Genomic DNA, 23,827 nt, shown 5'->3' with positions numbered 1-23,827 from the left:
CTTCAATTTCAGGTCATGATGAAATTTAACCTTGACCTTCAAAGTGTACTATGACCTTGACCTTTTGACATTTTTTCTACAATGTTGTTCTTCAACTGCAGATCTTTTATCACTTAACAGATTTGAGATATCTGCTGTAGTTTTAGAGATAATTAAGGTTTAAGTTTTGCGAGCGGAGGCATGTATTTTTGAAGCAACAACAGGTTACCACCTGATATTATCTGAAATTGAAGAGTTTAACATGGTTATATGTTTGACCAAATAACAAAAACATTCCTTGTAAAAAAAAACACCAAAAAATTACATTGAAATTTTCATGTTTTGCATTGACTTTGTAAGTTCTATTTATATAATTGATATTGCATCATTTTGGGCTCTTTGCCGAATGGGGTCATTTGATATATCAAATTGAAGGTCCTATTGAGCTCTACTCAAAAATAAAAATTTCAAACCCCCTTTTCACGCCAGTGGGAAGGGTGGGGTCATTTAGTGCAAAACATTCAAACTTTTCAGATGGTTTGGTTGTAGCATATCAAATAAAAGGCCATAATATATACATTTCAAATATCAAATTGACGTCCCCAAAAAAATGGATTGGATGGGGTCATTGAGTGCAAAACATTTTCTTTTAAGATAAGGTTGTTGTATATCAAATGAAAGGTCATAACGTGTACATTTCAAATATCAAATTCCTGTCCTCCAAAAATTAGTTGAATGGGCTTATTAAGTGCAAAAATCAAACTTTCTAGAACATTGCGTTGTCGCATATCAAATGAACGATCATCAAGTCTACATAACGTACATCATACTTTCGATCATGAAAATGTAGGCGGATGAGGTAATTAAGTGTAAAAAGTGCAAAGTTTTAGGAGGTTTGCTTGTCGTATATCAAACGAAATGTCGTACAAAGCACAATACGAAAACAACAATTTTACAGGAAAGACCTTTCAATTGTTTTACAAACAATTGAGATACTAGTTTTATTTTGATATTGTACCAACATGGATAATCATGTTAATCATGTTGAAATGTCGTGTATTCCTTAATGTATACAGTGATCCACATTTTACTTTCTGATTGCAACTCTGAAGGGAATAGAATGAACCTTCTAATACTCAAAACAGAAAACCTCTATTAAAAGCATTAATCAACAAAGTCATGATACATTTTCAGTCTGATAAAACATGTCAACCTATTTGGCTCCTACTCCGTAAAGACAAAAATAATCAAGAGTGTGTATAAAAACAAAAATAATCAAGAGTCAATCATAAATTGTAGGTCAAATTAATTAAATTTAAATACTGACTTATGTTAATACCAAAGATGTGATTGAATGCTTTACACTGTAACCAAATGTGTGTCAAAATTCTTCCTTGTATTAATACTTGTAATAGCTTCAACTTGTACCACAACCTTTAAAACATTTTATGAGAATGTTTCCTGAATAAATTATAAATTAAAGTCCACCAATTTGTATACTGGCCTCTACTAGCCTTTTTTATTATGTAAGATGAAAGGGGGGAGGGGGGGTGGTGGGGTCCTGATCCTGAAATCCCAGCTTAAAAACATGAAATCCTGAGGTCATGAATTTCAAGAAAAGTAAATCCTGACATCCTGAAATTTGAAAAAAAGATTTCTGGATCCCAAAAGGATCAATCTTGAAATCCTGAGCTTAAAAACATCCTATTCTGGAGTCCAGATAGAGGTCCATCCCCCTCTAAGAAAAGTAGTGACTTTTATTTGTAACAGCTTCTATATCAATATTGAAAAGAACTTAATATAGATGAACCGATAACATAAAAACAACAAAGAACAACCCCTTATATCAAATAAGCCTGAAAAGTTCATTATAAAGGGCAGGTTCTACAATTTTTAAAGAACATTCATGGACATGTAAAACTTAATTATTAGCATATATGTCTCATGAGAAATAATTATACATCTCTTTTGGACTTGAAAGGCTACTTGGCTTAATGTATACAATTTTTTACATATAAAACAGATTTCAAAACCTGTGGAATGCATCATTTGAGAAAAAGACATTAGATACTAACACTACTTTAACCACCAAGGCAGAAATCATCATAACAATTTGTAAACAACGTAATTTGTCTTTATTGTCTATAATCAATCAAAATAAAAGTCAAAGATAAAAATAAATTACTTAATGATCAACAAAAAAAATGTTTAAATGTTTTACTGTTTGTTTTGATTCCAATCTTTCCTTTGAAGCAAGAAATTAAGAAATTAACCCCCCCCCTAAAAAAAATGATCATGTAAAATAATCAATCTGTGGAGTGACTATAAAGAATGAGTACCTAGTACCTAGTAAACTGATGCCCCATCAGCATTATAATTTTTTATGTTCAGTGGACCGTGAAAATGGGTTAAAAGGTCTAATTTGGCATTAAAATTATAAAGATCATATCATAAGGAACATGTTACTACCTGTAAGTTTCAAGTTGATTGGACTTCAACTTCATCAAAAATTACCTCGACCAAAAACTTTCACCTAAAGAGGGAGGGACAGACGAACGAACGAAATGCTAGTTGGCTTAATGAATATGTATAAAAGTGATTTCAAAACCCTTGGAATGCATCTTTCTGAAATATGCTGAATTAAAGTTATGATGATGAGTAGGACATAGAGCTAAATGGACACTTATTCTTGTTTGTACCTGTCAAAGGATTTGACTAGTCATTGGATACTACCAGTACTTTAACAACCAAGGCAGAAATTATCCTATTAATTTATAAACTACATAATTTGTCTTTATTGTCCAAAATCAATCAAAATAAAAGTCTAAGATGGAAATAAAAAATTTAACGATCCAACAAAAAAATGTGTTTAAATGTTTTACTTATTGTTTACATTTTAATCTTTCTTTGAAGCAAGAAATTAAGCAAGTTTAACCCCCCCCCCCCCCCCCCCCCAAAAAAAAAAATAATGACCAAGTAAAATAATTAATCTGCGGAGTGACTATAAAGAATTTCCATGGACTGACAAAAAAATAAGTTTAAATGTTTTACTTTTTGTTTTCATTCTTACTATCCTTTGAAGCAAGAAATTAAGGAATTAATCAAAAATTAGAAAAAATCCCCCCCCCCCCCCTAAAAGACAATGACCATGTAAAATAATTAATCTGTGGAGTGACAATAGAGAATTTCCATGTACACCTATAAATCACCACTTATGTACATTGTTGACACCTGGTCTGTGACGGAACATGTAGATTATTGAGATGTAAACAAATAATGTCAATAACAATCTGTCATATTGTGGTTCGGAAATGACTCATGTAGTTGTCATGTTACTATGTATTATATTAATTATAACATCTTAATAAGGAAAATTGAATAAAAATAGGACTCACACATGATATCTATTTTTAGTCTCTACAGGGTGTTGAAACAGCATAACAATTGTTATGAAAAATTAAAATTAAAGTTTGATGAATAAACCAGGTTCATATTTTCTATTTTTCAATTTTTTTTCAAAGTCATTCAGTTTGAAAATTAAATAAGAAACAAAATCTATCTTTTCTTACTGCTCATAAAACTCTTTAAATCTTAGTCGAATATTGATTTAGATCTTCATTTAAATTGTTGTTAAAAACGGTGAGAGGACAACATTGGAAATTGACAGTGCTATGGCAAAAATGAAAGGCCATGAAAATACAAAACTACATAGAATACTAAAGTCTACAACATAAACCTGGACAAACAAGATGTGTCCATAGTACACGGATGCCCCACTCGCACTATCATTTTCTATGTTCAGTGGACCGTGAAAATTGGGGTTAAACCTTTAATTTGGAATTAAAATTAGAAAAATCATATCATAGGGAACATGTGTACCAAGTTTCAAGTTGATGTAACTTTAACTTCATCAAAAACTACCTTGACCAAAAACTTTAACCTGAACTTCGCACTATCATTTTCTATGTTCAGTGGACCACGAAATTTGGGTCAAAACTATAATTTGGCATTAAAATTAGAAAGATCATATCATGGGGAACATGTATACTAAGTTTCAAAATAATTGGATTTCAACTTCTTCAAAAACTACCTTGACCAAAAACTTTAACCTGAAGCAAACGGACGCACAGACGGACAAACGAACGAATGAATGGAGGCACAGACCAGAAAACATAATGCCCCTCTACTATCGTAGGTGGGGCATAAAAACTTAGGGTGGTCTCAGTTGCTTCAAAAGGGAAAACAGCTCCTGCTCCATGAGCTACTTCCATTGTATTGCACATAGTAAGCACAAATCGGGTCAAAATGTAAATTGACCAACTATGGATTCATTAATATTCATCGGATACCAATTTTTGTAGACTTCGTAAGTACAGGGAAACCACCATTTTAATGTTCGATGAATTACAGAATTTTCTAAAGGAATGTATGCAGACTTTGCCAAAACAACAAAAATAAATATCCACTAAAATTGGTACCCACAAAAAAATAAATGTCTCCACATTAACTATTTTACTTCTATGATAATCAACTTACTTGTCATAATCTAGAATAGTATTGAGACGATGTGCTATAGTTAATATTGTACAGTCTTTAAATTCTTCTCTGATTGTTTTCTGTATTAACTCATCTGTTTCCATGTCGACAGCAGCAGTAGCCTCATCCAAAACTAAAATCTTTGTTTTACGTAACAATGTCCTCGCTAAACAAATAAGTTGTCTTTGACCAACACTAAAAGCAAATAAGCAAAAAAGACCTTAATTAAATAAACATGTAATTTATTTTTAAAATTAAATTTCATTGGAGTAAGACCATTTTTCTTTTCATACCTGCTGAAATCATATCAATATCTGATCTACATGAAGTTAGCTTTTCAATTTGTCTTGTTATATTTTTACATACTGAAAATGCATGGTTGTTGCATTTGAGAAAATATGTAAACAAGTATCAAAATAGATACAAATTCAAGTTTCTTTGACAGGTACAAACAACAATATGTCCATTGGACATCATGTTGGATTTGTCTCGCACTGCATCAATTTCAAAACGATAATTTATCATATCTTAGAGAGTTCACATCAAAATGAATATATGTACTAACATTCAAGATGATGTGACCATGACTTATTTTATGGTAAACTAACAAAGTTGACGGGCTACTTTACGGTTCCCACTTTTAACCAAAACTTTAATCTCATACGGAATAAAGAAACAAACTAACAGACAAACCAGAACACAATTTGATCACTTCTATCATAGGTCTGGCGTTATAATAAGTACTTCAAAACAGTAATTGTTCTGTTTAGCAAATGAAATTGGGATTCACTTAAGATTAAGCTGCCTCTGCATAAGTTGACTCAATTGACAGTATCAGAGAAAATCATATCACAGTGATCATTAAATACCATTTCATTATGGGATTTTATTAATTTTTTGTCAAAATCATAGCTGGAAATATTATTCCTCCCTGTCTAGGCCATGTAACATAACACATAATGCTAAGGTATCACTTTAAAGATGACCAAGGTATAAGCTACAGAGTATAAATTACATCTTAGTCAAACGCACCTTAAGCTTCCTCCTCCTTCTCCACATTCATGACTCAGTCTCTCTGGTAACTCAGATACAAATTTCTTCAAATGAGCATGCTCCAAGGACGTCCATATTTGGCTATCAGTATACTGATCAAAGGGGTCAAGGTTCATTCTCAGTGAACCAGAAAATAACACAGGATCCTGTAAAAACATGGTTTGTTTAAAACAAATTCAAGGCATACAAATGATCTTCTATTTTCATATAATCAAAGTGCTTAGACTCATTGAATGGTAAATTTATCACTGGGAAGTAAAAATTAAATATTGAATTGTTTAAAGGTGTCTTTGTAGTTGATTCAACTACAGTTCTGGACAAAGGAAGATAACTCCATTTGTTTAAGATAACGTTGATATTTTAAGACCATATATTAGATTCCTGCACCTTGCACAAGTTATGTAATTTTCTGAATATGTATAACATCATTTTGTAACTTGAATATCTGGGGATATGTTTAATTGATATAATTCTGGAACTGTTGTTGGATAGGATGTAAATAATAATCAATAATCAATGCACTATATTTCATGTATCTCAAAAGTAGTGATGAACCTTGGAAGACTTAGAAACCAAGTTAGTATCATAGTGTTTTGATTCTTAACCCAAAAATTTTCATTGAAAGGCATCTGTGTAATAAAGTTAAAACATATTGCAACTTTATTTTACTTTTTAATCTTTATTTTACATATTGAAAATTATCTTAACTTTATCAGGAGCAAGTTAAGTCTCTTTAATGTAAATGAAAAATAAATGAGTTTTGTTTGTAAATGAAGTGATAATTGTATTTTAATACTATACCTGAGGTAAAATGGTAAGCTTGCTACGTAGATCATGAAGACCCATATCTGATATTCCCTGTCCATCAATTACAATACTACATACCTGAGGTAGGATGGTAAGCTTGCTACGTAGATCATGAAGACCCATATCTGATATCCTCTGTCCATCAATAACAATACTACATACCTGAGGTAGGATGGTAAGCTTGCTACGTAGATCATGAAGACCCATATCTGATATCCTCTGTCCATCAATAACAATACTACATACTTGAGGTAGGATGGTAAGCTTGCTACGTAGATCATGAAGACCCATATCTGATATCCTCTGTCCATCAATAACAATACTACATACCTGAGGTAGGATGGTAAGCTTGCTACGTAGATCATGAAGACCCATATCTGATATTCTCTGTCCATCAATTACAATACTACATACCTGAGGTAGGATGGTAAGCTTGCTACGTAGATCATGAAGACCCATATCTGATATCCTCTGTCCATCAATAACAATACTACATACCTGAGGTAGGATGGTAAGCTTGCTACGTAGATCATGAAGACCCATATCTGATATCCTCTGTCCATCAATAACAATACTACATACCTGAGGTAGGATGGTAAGCTTGCTACGTAGATCATGAAGACCCATATCTGATATCCTCTGTCCATCAATAACAATACTACATACCTGAGGTAGGATGGTAAGCTTGCTACGTAGATCATGAAGACCCATATCTGATATTCTCTGTCCATCAATAACAATACTACCATCAGAAGCTTCTATAAGTCTGAACAATGCCATCATCAAGGAAGATTTACCTGCCCCTGTTCTCCCCACTATTCCAACCTAAAAACATAAATATATCAAAAATATATAATGCAACATAGCTTAATTGGATTCCAATAGTAATTCAAATTTTCTATAAAAAGAACTTTTTGTATATAAATGGGCTAAAATTTTCTTGTATCATTACAATTTTTTTTTTAATTCTTCAATTTCATAATGTTATCTTAGCAATGTAAGCAGTTGAATTACAGATTCTCACCATAATATTTCTTAAGTCAAAATTTTAATCTTTCAAGAAAGGCAAGAAATTTTATAGCTAAATTTGTAGATCTCATATTACAAGTATTTTTTTTTCTCATAGATATAGAATAGTTACCTTTTCTCCTCCTAGGATTTGACATGATATACCCCTGATAACTAGGTCCAATCCTTCTCTGTATCTAGTTTTATAATCTATGAAGTTACAGGCTCCAGTGTTTGGCCAATCATGTGGTGGTCTCCTGAATGGTCTGATCCATTCAGCCTATAACAAAAAAATTGTAAATTAAAATATAACTTGATGGACGAACACAGTTTTACCCTTCTAACTGGAAGTAAGGCACAGTACAAGAATATAATACTGCTGTAATTAAATCAAGCATGAGTCAATTTTTCAAGAGTAGTTAAAAGGTTTATACAACCTGTAAAATTAAAAAGAAACTTCATGGATATATTCTTAAAAGAAAAGTGTTCTAATATGTTGACTTAAAGTTTATCAAAAATCACATTGAACAGACCATTGACAAGCATGGTCCAGACTTGGTACATACATTGTAAGTAAAATATTTTTAGATTATCCCTAAACTCCAAACAAATTTTGTTTGTCATTTTAAAGACTTCAATATGCATTTTCATACAACTATTTCATCATAAAACTTTCGTCAACTATAAATCTGTTATTTTTACTTTTTTTTTAAATTATGCATATAATGTTTTAAAATCTAAATCTTAAAAATAGAACAAAATGAAATAAATGAAGAATCATGGACACAGATGATGCCACAGCTTGCATATAATGTTATAAAGGGACATAACTTACAAATGGTGAAAGAGAAACCACCCAAATTTGTACTTGATCTGTGTTTTGAGGTAATAAGTATTGTGTAAAAGTTTCATAACATTTAGTTAAAGCAAACTAAAGTTAGAGAGGGGAAACCAACTTTGGGATGTATTTAAGTATTTTACAAGGGTAACACTTAATGTCGGGAAAAAAGGGGTTGCTTAACAAATAGCAAAAACAAAACAAAACACAAAATACAATATCCCTACCTCTGTTTCTACTTCAGCATATTCTTTAAGTCTTTCTACAGATACAACATTGGTTTCTAGATCACTGGAATTCCTCACTAACGAGTTTAATGCACTTGTTACCTGTAATCAGTTAGGATTCATATGACAATGTAGGTACCAATTTCATGGATAGAGAACACAAACATTTGATGTCAAGTACATGGATTTCACAAAGTCATGTGTGTGTGTGCTTTAAGGAAATCATAATTTCATATTTCATGATCACATGAAAAGATTTCTTTTAACTTTTTGAAAGGTTGTCATAGTATAGTCAAACAACATTCATTTTATCTGGATAGACACATATGAACTCTTTAAAACATTCAAATTAAATATTTTAATTTACATATTTTGATCAATCATCCTCATATGAATAGAGATTATTTATCAAAAACAAAAAAAAATATTTAAAATTATTTACTATTTTTATGTCCCAAAATATTATACCAAACTGAGTACATAAGTTATATATAATATAAAAAAACAAGAATGTGTCCACAGTACACAGATGCCCCACTCGCACTATCATTTTCTATGTTTAGTGGACCGTGAAATTGGAATAAATTCTCTAATTTGGCATTAAAATTAGAAAGATCATATCATAGGGCACATGTATACTAAGTTTCAAGTTGATTGGACTTCAACTTCATCAAAAAGTACCTTGACCAAAAACTTTAACCTGAAGCGGGACAGACGGTCGAATGAATGGACGGACGAACGAACGGACGGACGAACGAACGGACGGACGAACGTACAGACGGACAGACAGACAGACAGACGAACGGACACACAGACCAGAAAACATAATGCCCCTCTACTATCGTAGGTGGGGCATAAAAATAGAATGATGGTAAACAATTGTCACAGAGCAAATATAATTAGTGATTGATGTTTTAAGTTTACACTCAAAACTTAAACAAGCATTCAGTGATTTCTTGCAACTGGACTGACTGGTATATATAATTTCTTACCAGAACATTTTTTTAAATATTGAAATTAAATATTTCTTAGATGAAATAGCTTGCTCAAATTCTCCAATACTTAAATGCTACATCCTATTGTCATAATATATGCCATTGTCATTAATTTGGATGTCATAAAATATTTTAAAAAATTGCCAGTTGCAAAAAAAAACAGTCAATACTTCTTTGATTTTAGCAGCAGAGTGAACATTCTCTATAAAGTTTACCTGTAAAGCATATGACACGGACAAACCAACCAATCCTCCTGAGATATTTGAAACAACCGCAAACAAGGCGGCTGAAAATACGATTAAGTTTCCTATGAACTCTAATCTCCAACCTAACCATCTGAAAAACAGAATATCAAAATTTAAAGTAATTTTGATTTTTCAAAAACCAATTAAACCCATATCTCTGTTATATACAAAATGTTTTTTTATTCATTTTTATGCATATGTTGCTTAATTCTTAATATTCTATTACTAATAATTCTAACATTACAAGAATGACTAAGTTGAAGCACTAAGCATTCAAAGTAAAGGAAAACAAGGAACAAACTGGAAATAATCAAAATTAAGATAAAATTTATCCAATGTTTAACACCCAGTTAAATAATTTTTCACATTTAAGCTGTGACATCAGAAACTACCAAAAGAACAAGAATTTTCCAATCATTGGAGTGCAACTCACAAATTTGTGAACTCAAAAGTATGTCATTCCTTAAAATTTCAATATTTTGCATTGATAATTGGCAGTATTTACAAAGAGTAATTAAAAGTTTTTTTCATCTGTCATATTGTTAATCCATAACCTCCCTCAGTTTTCTGCAGATATCTACTTGTCAAGCTTTAAAGTCCAGTTGTCGTTCCTCGGCATCAGGTCAAGATGTTTTTATTTTGTACTCATCTAAGATTGATTTGGCTATTTTTAGATCCATTTTGGTCATACAGATCTTTGACTGTTTCAGTTTTTATCTTTCAGATATTTGGCTTTGAGAGTTCTTGATTGAGGTAAATCCAGGAAAGAGTTTTGGACGTATGAAATTTAAAACATGCTGTTTTTATTTTTTCTCTATTTGCAATTTCAGACCCTTAAAGTTCAAATACTTGGCTACTTTCTATAGAGAATAATACATGGCAAAATCCGTATCATATGCTGTATCATCCCGAGATACCAATATCAGCCAGAGGGCATTTAGGCCCGAGGGATGATATTGGTCGAGGGTGATACGGCATGTGATACGGATTTTGCAATGTATTATTCTGTTTATCATATATTTTTTAAAACCAAATTAAACCGTACAAAAATGCATTTGTGCAGAAACAAACTTCACGAAAATTATGACCAAATAAACAATAAAACTTCAGATATTTCTACATCTTATTGTACTATTTTATATAAAAATCGCTCGTCAAGTTACTGGGTAATAATTATTTGGAAAAAAATCGATTTAAGTTGAAATGATGGGACGTTTTATTTTTTTAATAGAAATCATTTTTTTCCCTAAGCCTGAAAATGCAGCAACTGGACATCATAGGTCAAACGTTGACGTCATTCTAATTATGACGTCACGCCAGGTATGTGATACGGATTTTGTTATGCGATACGGGTTTAGCTATGTGATACGGGGTATGCGATACAGGGTAGGTGATACAGACTGGAAAAAAGAACCTTTATTAGATATACAAAATTGCTGTATTTTGTACTAAACATATGATAAATCATGTTATCATATGATGATAAATCATGTTATCATATGTGATAAATCTTACATTTTGCCTAAATTGGTTTATTTCTACCAAGGAAGAGAAATATTTACCTGTTAGATGCTATTTTAGTAAAGTAGAAGCTGATATTTTTGTCGACTCTGTCTAGGGACTCCTGTATAAATCTAGGCTGCTCTTTGTAGGCCCTCAGTGTTGAGGCTCCATTAATAGTCTCACTAAAGTGATTAAAAATTGGAGACTTTGTTGTGGACTCTAACCTTTGTAACTGTCTAGAGGTAGGTATATAAAATTTCTGTAAATAAAAAATTTGAAAAAGATTGGTCATTCAAATATTATGAAGGATGTTGTGGTTTGTTGGTCTTTTAATGCCAAGATTTCCCGCATGTTGTTTATCAATCCCATTAAATTAAGATATCTAAAATTACCTTTTAATATTCTATCTGTCTACATATCAATCTATCTTTTTTTCAATCAATATTATAAATAAATCATGTTTTCAAGAGTTAATCGTACATCTGTTTATATAAAGTAAATCTCAATCCAGTGGGAAGAGGCATAACTCTTTGTGAGTTTTACAAGAAGATCTGTCTACATGCAGTTCTAAAGAAGGATTAAGTTAAAAAAAAGTTTTGAGATACAGCAGTTTTAGTGAACAACATATAATCAGTCACCTAGTATAATAAGAGTGCACACTCTGAAATGTCTTGCCTGTTTTACTTATCACAGAATTAATATTGAAAGTATGTAATATGAAGGTTTTAGTGTAGGTATCAAATGAACTAAACATAATCAATGTTGTATGGAAATGAGGTCATGGTCATTTGAACCCTGCTAGATAGACATGTACACCTCACAGTCATGCTATACACTAAAATCATACCACTGACCACTGAACCATGGTACTGAGAATAGTTTGTGGATTGCATGATAAATAAATGTCATATTTCAAGTGGGTCTCATTGGGGTCTAAGCGTGACACAGGATTGCTGATTTTTTGGTAAGCGAGACACGTGAAAGTCAAATTGTTGTGCCGTGAAAACGGAAAATGAAGTCTAGTGGGACACGGGAAATAACAAAAAACTGAGAACTGTTAACGTACATAGTGTAAGCGGGATACGGAAATCTGACAAAACAGTTAGGGGGATCCGGGATCAGAACCCCCAAATTAGACCCCTTTCAAGCTGCCCACGAATGTATGTAAATGTTTTATTTCTGACATCTTAACAATAATATAATAGTTGAAGCCTTTGTATGAGGTCAATACGATGATATATATTTGTCCTCCATCAATATACTACTTGCAGGTCGATAAATCCCTATATTGACTATATTCAAAGGTAATTATTATACAATTATAGCCTTTGTGTGAGGTCAATTCAAGGATCTATTGACCTGAAAGAAGTATATGATTGATAACGAAGTCAGAGGTCATATACTTCATTGGGTCGATATATCCTGTATTGACCTCATACAAAGGTTATACTTATTATAATATTATTAATATCCGACCATATTTGTATCAATCATTTAATTTTGTTGAAATTTTATAGATGTCTCATTGTCACTTTGACAATAACAACATATTAGTCTTTCTTTTAATTATTTTTTTTAAAATTTTTTTGTGTACATCTTATGTATTTGAAGATTTTTTTCAAATTATCCATCATAAATAAACACTGTTAAAAACTTTTAACAATATCATGAAATTCATTCGATGTTGATACAAAGTATATTGGTTTTTAGATATTCTAAAAATAACTGAAATATCACTTTTGCTATCTGCTGTTTTCTATCTACCTTCAAAAATATAGTTTAACATGTGACTATCCCTGAACGAATCAAATTAGTTAAAATATACGAATTAATAATATTGAATAATATAACACCTTTACCTACCTGCATGAGGTAATATACAATGGCCAGTGGTAAAACAACAGCTAGAAATATAGGTGTACTGTAAGTTATAACAACCAATGTACTCAATGTGTTGATCGTTGTGCCTAGAAACATCCTAAAGTTCATGGGTAACATGCTGTCTATGGTGGCAACATCACTGGAAAATCTATTTACAATTCTACCGACTGGTGTTGTATCAAAGAAGGCCATTGGAGCTTTCATTATATTGTTTAACATGTCGTAATGGAGTTGTCCTGAAGCTCTGACCTGTCCTAGTATGGCAACAAGGGAGTAAATCAATACCATTATACCTAAAAATACAAAATATAAAACATGATGGTAAAATGGAATAAACTGCTTCGCTGAGCACAGCTGGATACGCACCAGACTGACCAGAGGTCCAACCCTGAACAGTTGGGGCAAAAATGGACACAATATTCAAGCTTGATACTGGTCTGAATTGGGGTATTGTAATTAAATATTTGACATATTATAGGTTTCTGAATAAATATTGTGAAAGAACTTGAAGTTGGTTATATATGAATTGAATTTATATTCAATTAAAGATTTCTTGCTGTTGTGCAATACACTGTACATGTGCTGTTGCGCAATACTTAGTAAATCAGTTGTCAGACTATAAACAAATAAAGTTCAATTAATTCTCAATATCATATTAGAAATTTATGAAAATCAAAAGAGAGCTTACATCAATAGATATAAACAACTAACCAAAGTTTCATGAGAATTGCTGACAACATTTTTGAGATATTGTCCAAAACTGGAAAATCCCCCCTTTTTTAAGGAATAAAACCCCATAACTCAGAAATGTAAAATGTAAAGTTTATAAAATTCTAAAGGGAGCTTACATCAATAGATCTAAACAATTCACCAAAGTTTCATAACTGCTGAAAGCATTTTCAAGTTTTTGACCGAAAACTGGAAAATCCCCCTTTTTTATGAATAAAACCTTAAAACTCAGTAACTCACGCTGAATTATTCCAAGACCACCACAAACCCCAAGGAACATCATATTTCTATCTCTGTACTCAATTACTCACCCTGAACTATTCCAAGACCACCATAAACCCCAAGGAACATCATATTTCTATCTTTGTACTCAGTTGTATTAGCTTTGCTCCTGTCCTGTAACTCCTTATCATCAGTCCACTGACTTAACCAGATATTAGAGGCTATAGACGCCCCTTGGTATAATAGGTACAGGATAAAAATCCAGAATGCAGCCCCTAGACCTATAGCTCTCAGATACATCATAAATACTTTCCAAGCAACCTTAAAGAAAATATATACAGTTAAACCAAGATATACCAAGCTGGATGTTAGTCAGATTATTTGACAATCAAATTTTGTAAATTCAGAAACTTTTGAATGCATTTAATTATTGCAATTATCAGAAATGTTCGAAAATGTGAGGTTTAATCATTGTGATTTTCAGAAAATGCTATAATCAAATAATGCTATACAAAATTTAATAAGCAATTTTTTTTTAATTTTTGCCATAACAATTGCAATGTTTTGCAATACATGTTAATAAAACTGTTTTATCCAAAGTTAAAAAATTGGCAGTAATATTCTAGGCTAAAAACTATTCATACAAGACATCTTTTTCGGCAAACACAATTTGTACAAGACATCTTTTTTTGAAAACATCATTCATACAAGACATGTTTTTGGCCAATATAATTCAATATCCAATATATCTATCTCACATCGAAGTATACAATATGACAAATTAAATCACCTTTCCCTTCTCCCTTTTTTCATCCTCTATCAGTTTTTCCACATCCTTCTTGTCTTTTGTGGGAGTAGGCAATGATTTACATTCCAGAGCATCAAATGTTGATATTCCACGGCTCAATGCAGTTTTCTTGGCATGACCCTTTGAACTTCTACAAATTGAAAGTTAGTGGTTTTAAAGAACAAAATAAGAGCATCAAACTTTGTTATTTTTCCATTAGTTCTAATGCTAGATGTAGTCATTCTAAAGTTTATGGTGATAAAATAAAAACTAGAGGCTCTAAAGAGCCTGTGTCGCTCACCTTGGTCTATGTGCATATTAAACAAAGGACACAAATGGATTCATGACAAAATTGTATTTTGGTGATGGTGATGTGTTTGAAGTTCTTACTTTACTGAACGATTTTGCTTCTTACAATTATATCTATAATGAACTTTGCCCATTAGTAACAGAGAACTATATTTGGTAAAAATTTACATAAATTTACCAAATTAATGAAAATTGTTAAAAATTGACTATAAAGGGCAATAACTCCTTAAGGGGTCAATTGACCATTTAGGTCATGTTGACTTATTTGTAGATCTTACTTTGCTGAACATTATTGCTGTTTACAGTTTATCGCTATCTATAACAGTATTCAAGATAACCAAAAACGGCAAAATTTCTTTAAAAATTACCAATTGGAGGGCAGCAACCCAACAACCAGTTGTCCAATTCATCAGACAAATTCAGGGCAGATAGATATTGACTTGATTAACAATTAAACTTCTTGTCAGATTTGCTCTAGATGCTTTGGTTTCATAGTTATAAGCCAAAAACTGCATTTTACCCCTATGTTCTATTTTTAGCCGTGGCGGCCATCTTGGTTGAATGGCCAGGTCATCGGACACATTTTTCAAACTAGATACCCCAAAGATGATTGTGGCCTAGTAGTTTCAGTGGAGATTTTGTAAAAGATTACTTAGATTTATGAAAAATGGTTAAAGATTGACTATAAAGGACAATAACTCCTAAAGGGGTCAACTGACCATTTTGGTCATGTTGACTTATTTGTAGATCTTCCTTTGCTGAACATTATTGCTGTTTACAATTCATCTCTATCTATAATAATATTCAAGATAATAACCAAAAACAGCAAAATTTCCTCAAAATTACCAATTCAGGGGCAGCAACCCAACAACAGGTTATCCGATTTATCTGAAAATTTCAGGGCAGATAGATCTTGACCTGATAAACATTTTTATCCCATGTCAGATTTCCTCAAAATGCTTTGGTTTTTGAGTTATAAGCCAAAAACTGCATTTTACCCCTATGTTCTATTTTTAGCGGTGGCGGCCATCTTGGTTGGTTGACCAGGTCACGCCACACATTTTTTAAACTAGATACCCCAAAGATGATTGTGGCCAAGTTTGGATTAATTTGGCCCAGTAGTTTCAGAGGAGAAGATTTTTGTAAAAGATTACTTTAATTTACGAAAAATGGTTAAAAATTGACTATAAAGGGCAATAACTCCTAAACGGGTCAACTGACCATTTTGGTCATGTTGACTTATTTGTAGATCTTACTTTGCTGAACATTATTGCTGTTTACAGTTTATCTCTATCTATAATAATATTCAAGATAATAACCAAAAACAGCAAAATTTCCTCAAAATTACCAATTCAGGGGAAGCAACCCAACAACCGATTGACCGATTCATCTGAAAATTTCAGGGCAGTTAGATCTTGACCTGATAAACATTTTTACCCCATGTCAGATTTCCTCAAAATGCTTTGGTTTTTGAGTTATAAGCCAAAAACTGCATTTTACCCCTTTGTTCTATTTTTAGCCGTGGCGGCCATCTTGGTTGGTTGACCAGGTCACGCCACACATTTTTTAAACTAGATACCCCAAAGATGATTGTGGCCAAGTTTGGATTAATTTGGCCCAGTAGTTTCAGAGAAGATTTTTGTAAAAGATTACTTTAATTAACGAAAAATGGTTAAAAATTGACTATAAAGGGCAATAACTCCTAAACGGGTCAACTGACCATTTTGGTCATGTTGACTTATTTGTAGATCTTACTTTGCTGAACATTATTGCTGTTTACAGTTTATCTCTATCTATAATAATATTCAAGATAATAACCAAAAACAGCAAAATTTCCTCAAAATTACCAATTCAGGGGCAGCAACCCAACAACCGATTGACCGATTCATCTGAAAATTTCAGGGGAGATAGATCTTGACCTGATAAACATTTTTACCCCATGTCAGATTTGCTCTAAATGCTTTGGTTTTTGAGTTATAAGCCAAAAACTGCATTTTACCCCTATGTTCTATTTTTAGCCGTGGCGGCCATCTTGGTCGGTTGACCGGGTCACGCCACACATTTTTTAAACTAGATACCCCAATGATGATTGTGGCCAAGTTTGGTTTGATTTGGCCCAGTAGTTTCAGAGGAGAAGATTTTTGTAAAAGTTAACGACGGACGACGGACGACGCCGGACGCCGGACGCCAAGTGATGAGAAAAGCTCACTTGGCCCTTCGGGCCAGGTGAGCTAATGAAGCAAAAGTGTGACAAAGAGAGTAAAATTTCAACATTGTTTTATTATGATTCACCAAATTACAGATACACCTTAGTTTATTAAACTCAGGCCTAATGCCAATCTCAACAGTGTCAGACAAATATTTACGATATTTAATTCATTCATTATTATTGTTTTAACACAACATTGAAAATTTGTAAAATTTATAATGTCACACTTAAAGCACAACTTTTCCAAATGGTAAGAGATATCAAAACAAAACTTCAAAGCACATACTGTGTTGCCAGTATGGTTCTGTTGTAACTCTTGCTTTTTGCTTGAAGTGATATAAACTTATGATATAAGTTTCATAAAATTCTGGTTAGTATTGTACATTCTTATGCAATTTGTATGTAACAATTTTTTTCATTGGCTAAAAGTTGCCGCCAAATCCACAGTTGACCAGGTGTAACTAAGGAGGGACAATCATTTTGAAATGATTAAATCAACAAATGTTCGATTACTACTACATAATCGAAAATAAAACAACACCTACCTCGAATTCGCCGTTTTTATGTAAATTTATTTGAATTTGAAGTGTACAGATAACGTAATAACCTCCAGTTTGTAAGTTTTCATTTGTATGACGTCATGTTTACCTATGACGTTCATCGTTCATGAAGTTTCGCGGATTTTTTTTTATTTGTCAAGTTTAGACATTTTTCCAAGTTTTATCGTATTATTTCTTTTTGTAATGCATTAGAATCGGAATAACAGTACTGTAGTTGAAGAGTTGCCACCGTCAATTTTGATTTGACGGTCGCAAATCTCCGTTTTACTGTCTCCGCTATGCGTCGCCAGTAAAACTGCATTTGCGACCATCAAATCTACAATTGACGGTGGCAACTCTTCAACTACAGTACTGTTATTCCTTAATTTGAGAGCACTAACAAGACAGATGAACGCATGGTATTTTTATTTTTCCCACAAAGTATTGTACTGGGAACAACAATGTTTATTATTATGTTGCCATTATCAAAAGTGATGGAATACTGACCACCAAATTTCACTTTGCATGTCCCAGGTGGAATATCCATGCCAGAAGTTCCAGTATTAAATACCATCAAATGACTAACCTTTTCCTGACTTTACTTTCATCTCCTGAAGTTGCAGTACCAGTGTCTGAGGTAACAGATTCTAGTCGCTCTAAAATCTTACTCTTCATCTGTTGTACTGAAAAAGAATAATATAAAAAGACTTTCTAAATACATGGTTTTTTTTCTTTCAGAAAGTATTTTCAATATAACTTTGTGATTCCACAAATTTGAAATAATAGACCTTCTTAGGGTCTTGAATTTTTGCATGGGGTTTCAGCAATTTTAAAAGTATAAAATATCTTTTCAAAGCAAATTTTTGGCTTGGAACCATCCTGACCTTAATCCAGTAAAGAACTAATAATGCATAAGATTTATAAAGTGCTATTTTCACCTTTAACCATAATTTCAGAAAAGGCAACAGCTCAATAATCCTACATACATGTAGCTATCCAAATTTTTTTTTAAATGCATACTCAAATGATCTTCAATTTTCAAACCTTAGCTTGCATTTTAAAATCATCATTATAAGTGATACCAAAGAGTGTTAGACCTTGGTTAAGAGAAATAACTCTTAAAATCATCAGTACAAATGTGTCAACCATTTTCATAAATATATTCCAAGCTTTTAAGTTACATAGATTACTACCAATCTGTTTCAGGTAAATACTTAAAAAAAATTGACAAAACACATACCTGATTTAAAGAATTAACTCCCTGAACTATTAAGGTCTACCCCCTAAAAATAAACAACTTTATAACCTACTTTCTGGGTCCTCCTCTTCCTCTTCTTCATCGTCCTCAGTCTCGGATTTCTGGGTGAGATAAGCCTTTAAGAACTGTGCAAATGGTCCTTCATGGCTCATTAACTCCTCATAGGAACCCATCTCTGATATAACACCATCAGACATAACAACAACAGTGTCAACCATTGGTAACCAATGGATACCATGTGTCACCAAAACTCTTGTCTGAAACAAAAAATACCATTGTAATGTATGATCAATACCATGTCAATTGTATTGGAATGCTATTGGTAATGAATACCATTTCTTATTCGAATGCAATTCCATTTTAGTAAAAAATATCAGAAATCAACACATTCCAGAGTACAATGTAAAATATCACAGTGCAGCAAAATGAAAGGATTACTATCATTGGGTAATATAAAGGAATTAAAAAATATCTTTTTTGTTTCAAAGCTAGTTAAAGTATTATAAAGGATAGTAATTTTTTATATATTGCATTTTAAGAGCTATTCTATTTCTTTCTATGGTTGTATGTGATTGTATTTATATATGAGTACTTCTTGTTTCATATGTGATTGAAGTTGACAAAGTGTTTTTAAATAAAGCATTATTGTATTATATAGTATTGTAGGTTTTAACAAATTCCTTGTCTAAAATATTTTAACAATAAAATCCTGCAGTAATTTATGTTTACATGCATCAGGGCTCACGCTACCAGGCGACTTGGGCGAAGAAGTCGCCTTTCCGACCGTCACTTCGCTTTCCCCGACCCCCAAAAGCGAAAACAAGTCGCCCTGTTCTTGACGATAGTCGCTTTCAGTCGCTTCCGTCATTGGACATTTTCAATTTTTACCAAGTTGATGAAACATCAATTTTTTATTGATAATTAAAGAAATTCAGACATAAACGATTCATTATCTTTAGAAAATAGGTTGAAGCATTGTCTTCGTAGTGTGTAGCAGGTTATTTGATAAAAATACAACTTTTTATCACTTCATGCATTTCTGCAAGTTCCGGTGCTTGTTACTCGAAAACGTACATCAACCTCAAATTCAGCGGCAACGTAAGTTTGTTACTTCATTTAAACGTGATAAAAGTTGCCTCCAGTAAATTTTTAATCCATTTATTGCATTAAAAAGTCATGTTCCTTTCCAAATAACTTGTCAAACATCGTTTATTTTTGTAAATTTTCTTGCATTCGTCCGCCATTGACCGATTTCTAAACTCCGGATATGAACCGGACCAGCTATGACCGAAATCCATACTTTTACAATAATTACTACGGACGCACGGATGGAACAGCTGACAGAAGAATATTGATCCCAAAGGGAAAAATTGCGCATTCCACACGCATTAAGAGACTTTTGGTAACATCTAATTGATTGGTGTATATAATTCCCTATATTTTTTATGGATTGTTTCAAACTATTGATAAAAGTTGCTTAACTCTGAGACTATTATACTAATATCAATATATTCTGGCCCATCTTAATAACTTTTATATTTTTTTTTATGAGAAACACTGAATGTCATACACAAGATAATTTTTAATTAAATTGTAATTGATATATTATAATTTCTTTACATTTTTTAAAATATTTTTTTTTTTTTAGTGCTAGATATTTAGTTGGTAGTTTCTCACAAGAACCTTAGTAAAACTTAACCCTTTCAACGCTATACACGGCATATGCCGCGATGACATACGCCGTCCACCACTGCTATTCGCGGCATATGCCGCGATGACAACGGATTTTTCACAAGGACTCTTAAACCATTCGGTTTTCATTCGGGTCCTCTCTAATTTTTCCTTGTATGAATCGAGGATATGCAAGGTCTCATTTGCGCTTGAAATCCCGGGAATTTTTATTGTAAAATCATGCAGTAGAAGGAAAATTGAAGGAAAATAAAAACAAATATTTTGACAAATGCAAATGGCGGAAATCGGAAACGAAGCTGTAAATATGGAAATATTTCAGTATTTCTATTGCGAAACTGACAACGAGGATTAGTTAAAAGGTTTCTTGTTATCTCAATGTGTTTATTACATTCAATTCGTGTGGGAAATATGATTTGATCGATCATTACGAGACGTGGAAAAAGGGGGGAAAACAGAGGTTGAATGAAAATTTTGAGGACGGAGCCACTGATTTGTGCCATGATTACATAATACGTTGTGTATGGTGCAATACGCTACGGAATCAAGCAATTGGTGTCTTCTTTTTTATATGGCAGATAAAAAACAAAATAGATGAAGATTAAAAGTAGTTTTTATTCAAAATTCAACACAAATGTAATAAATTACACCTTTTACCTGTTAATTACCTGAAAATGCAGGTAACCTGATAAAAATTTTACTGAAATAACTGCCTAACATTACAGTTCATACTCTCCTGAGCATTTTTCATGCAATAACCTTTTCTGTATCTCTTATAATAAAAAAGATACAGCAGTCTGAAAAGGAATATACTGTTTTAATGAATGAACACAAAAAAAATGCAGCAGCAGCAGCCATTTTTCTATTTTTTTGTGTAGCGTTGAAAGGGTTAAACAACTTTTAATTTCAAATGTTACTTTAATTGTAATTTTTTTACTCAGATATGAATTGAACAATATAAAAAGAACATTATTTACATATGGCCCTTTATACTATTGTAAATTCCAAACATTGTATCGCACCGCGCGAATGAGCACTTCTCTTTCAAATCTCACCACTTCTCCCTATCAGTTTCAAAAAGAGAAGTCACTTCTCCCTATAATTCTGAAGTAGTGTGAGCCCTGATGCATTGTCAAAACTCTCATATAAAATATATAAAAGAAAGTTATGCCATATGGACATGTCCCCCACAGCTAATAAAACATTAAATTTTTGAAAAGAACATATTATGTTGCAGTTAGCTTTTTGAATTATTTCCCTTATTCTTGACATTTCCTTGGAAATTGGTCATTTGGTATACTTTAGGATTGCTGTGAAAATTTTGGCATATTACAAATTTTCATTTTAATTTACACTAAGAAGTGACCAAAATAAACAAACAATTTCAGGGGCAAGGAGGATTGCAAAAGGTCTTAGATGATAAAGTAGGCTAAATATTATTCATGGTGAAAGTCCCATAACTCATGGAAACATTGTTAAAACATTTGAACTTATTTGATATTATCTTTTTCAACTTTACACCATATAACCTTTCTTATGAGGAAATTCTGTGTAAATTTAAAGTGGTAACATACAATAAATTGACTTTCTGTTTTGTTCAAATTTAAATTTTTGTCTGGTACAGATGAATTTGTGAATGTACATTGATATACAATATGAGATTTTGCTTATTTTCCATTTAAGCCTTCAAGAACAACAACTACACTGTAAAATCTTACTCACCTTATGTTGTAATAATCCTTCTCGACCAACCACATTCTTGAAGATATGTTTTCCTACATGTGAATCTACAGCACTGAGTGGATCATCTAACATATAAACATCAGCATTATTGTATACAGCTCTCGCCAAACTGATTCTCTGCTTCTGTCCACCACTCAAATTAATTCCCTGTAAAACACATATAACAAATTCAAAGCTAACATGTTGATTTGGTAAACCATTTAAGGTGTCAGACCACCAATTCACTCCCTTAAATTTACAACGTATGAAAAAGCAGCCCTACTCTTGATAAAAAATTATGCTTTTGATGCCATTGTTTTTCTAAACTACAGTAACCAACAAATTTGCAGAAATGAAATTTTTGAAAAAGAAATATATTTAGACTATTTTGAGCCAAAATTTACTTGTCTATGAGTTTGCATTAACAATTGAGGATAAATGCCCTCCATAGTATACTAATTTAAGATTTCCAAAAAAACAGGGGTTCATTTTAGTAGTATTTGGCTTCCATGACTTTTGTCCTGGTACTTTCTGTCCTACATTCTTCTTATAATACCTTTTCTCCAATCTCTGTCAGATCTCCACCTGTCAGTATTTCAAAGTCTGACTTAAGAGCACAAGCCTCAACAACATTGTTATATTTACACTGGTCCATCTCTTTACCAAATAATATATTATCTCTAACAGTGGCATTCTGTATCCACGCTTGCTGTGGCACATAGGCTATTGAACCCTGGCAACAAAATACATATAACAATTATCTTGCGTTTCCTAGTCTAAGAATACTTACAAATCTATGGCATTTAAGATTTTTACAGAGTTCACGAAAAGTGGAAGTCTAAATATTTTAACAATGGAGATAAAGTATCCGCGGAAATAAGTAGGTTTACAGTAACTTATTCAAGGACAGAATAATAAAACCAAATGTTTTTGTTTCCTTTTCAAATATTGATTCTATTTGAGTAACATACTAAGTTTGCTTGCATTGACTATTTCTTATGTTTTCCCCTCCTTAGACCCCAATACTAACCTTTATATTAACATTGCCATTAAGTTTCTCCATTTCTCCCAGAAAGGAAGAGACAAGAGATGATTTCCCAGCTCCTACTGTTCCCACAACTGCTACAAGTGTTCCATCCTTAATCTCTAAATCTATGCTGAAATGTACACAAAGAACAACTCACATAAATTTAGTTTCATCTAAATAAAATTTACATAAATTGCAGAGTTCTGAAAATCTTTTTCACCTGGTGGTCCTTGAGGGAAATATGCTATTTTTTTTATTGCCAAA

The 23,827-nt window shown here is 32.3% G+C and overlaps 1 protein-coding gene across 4 annotated transcripts in view; it reads right to left on the bottom strand.

Moving 5' to 3' along the window:
- The window catches only part of LOC139524341 (multidrug resistance-associated protein 1-like), a 93,358-nt gene that overhangs the window by 29,668 nt on the left and 39,863 nt on the right, over nucleotides 1-23,827 (bottom strand). For all 4 annotated transcript variants that reach the window (XM_071319105.1, XM_071319107.1, XM_071319106.1 and 1 more), the window contains 15 exons: nucleotides 23,567-23,693; nucleotides 23,093-23,269; nucleotides 22,537-22,704; nucleotides 19,178-19,382; nucleotides 18,454-18,550; nucleotides 14,814-14,961; nucleotides 14,113-14,344; nucleotides 13,055-13,365; nucleotides 11,251-11,450; nucleotides 9,659-9,779; nucleotides 8,449-8,550; nucleotides 7,517-7,663; nucleotides 7,042-7,200; nucleotides 5,548-5,714; nucleotides 4,516-4,710 (listed from right to left, as the gene is read on the bottom strand). In XM_071319105.1, coding sequence (XP_071175206.1) covers nucleotides 4,516-4,710; nucleotides 5,548-5,714; nucleotides 7,042-7,200; nucleotides 7,517-7,663; nucleotides 8,449-8,550; nucleotides 9,659-9,779; nucleotides 11,251-11,450; nucleotides 13,055-13,365; nucleotides 14,113-14,344; nucleotides 14,814-14,961; nucleotides 18,454-18,550; nucleotides 19,178-19,382; nucleotides 22,537-22,704; nucleotides 23,093-23,269; nucleotides 23,567-23,693 — 2,556 coding nt within the window. The remainder of the gene's footprint in view (nucleotides 1-4,515; nucleotides 4,711-5,547; nucleotides 5,715-7,041; nucleotides 7,201-7,516; nucleotides 7,664-8,448; nucleotides 8,551-9,658; nucleotides 9,780-11,250; nucleotides 11,451-13,054; nucleotides 13,366-14,112; nucleotides 14,345-14,813; nucleotides 14,962-18,453; nucleotides 18,551-19,177; nucleotides 19,383-22,536; nucleotides 22,705-23,092; nucleotides 23,270-23,566; nucleotides 23,694-23,827) is intronic.

Source organism: Mytilus edulis, chromosome 5, assembly GCF_963676685.1.
Source record: "Mytilus edulis chromosome 5, xbMytEdul2.2, whole genome shotgun sequence".
Taxonomy (NCBI): Eukaryota; Metazoa; Mollusca; class Bivalvia; order Mytilida; family Mytilidae; genus Mytilus; species Mytilus edulis.
This window is presented reverse-complemented; position numbering and strand designations above follow the sequence as displayed.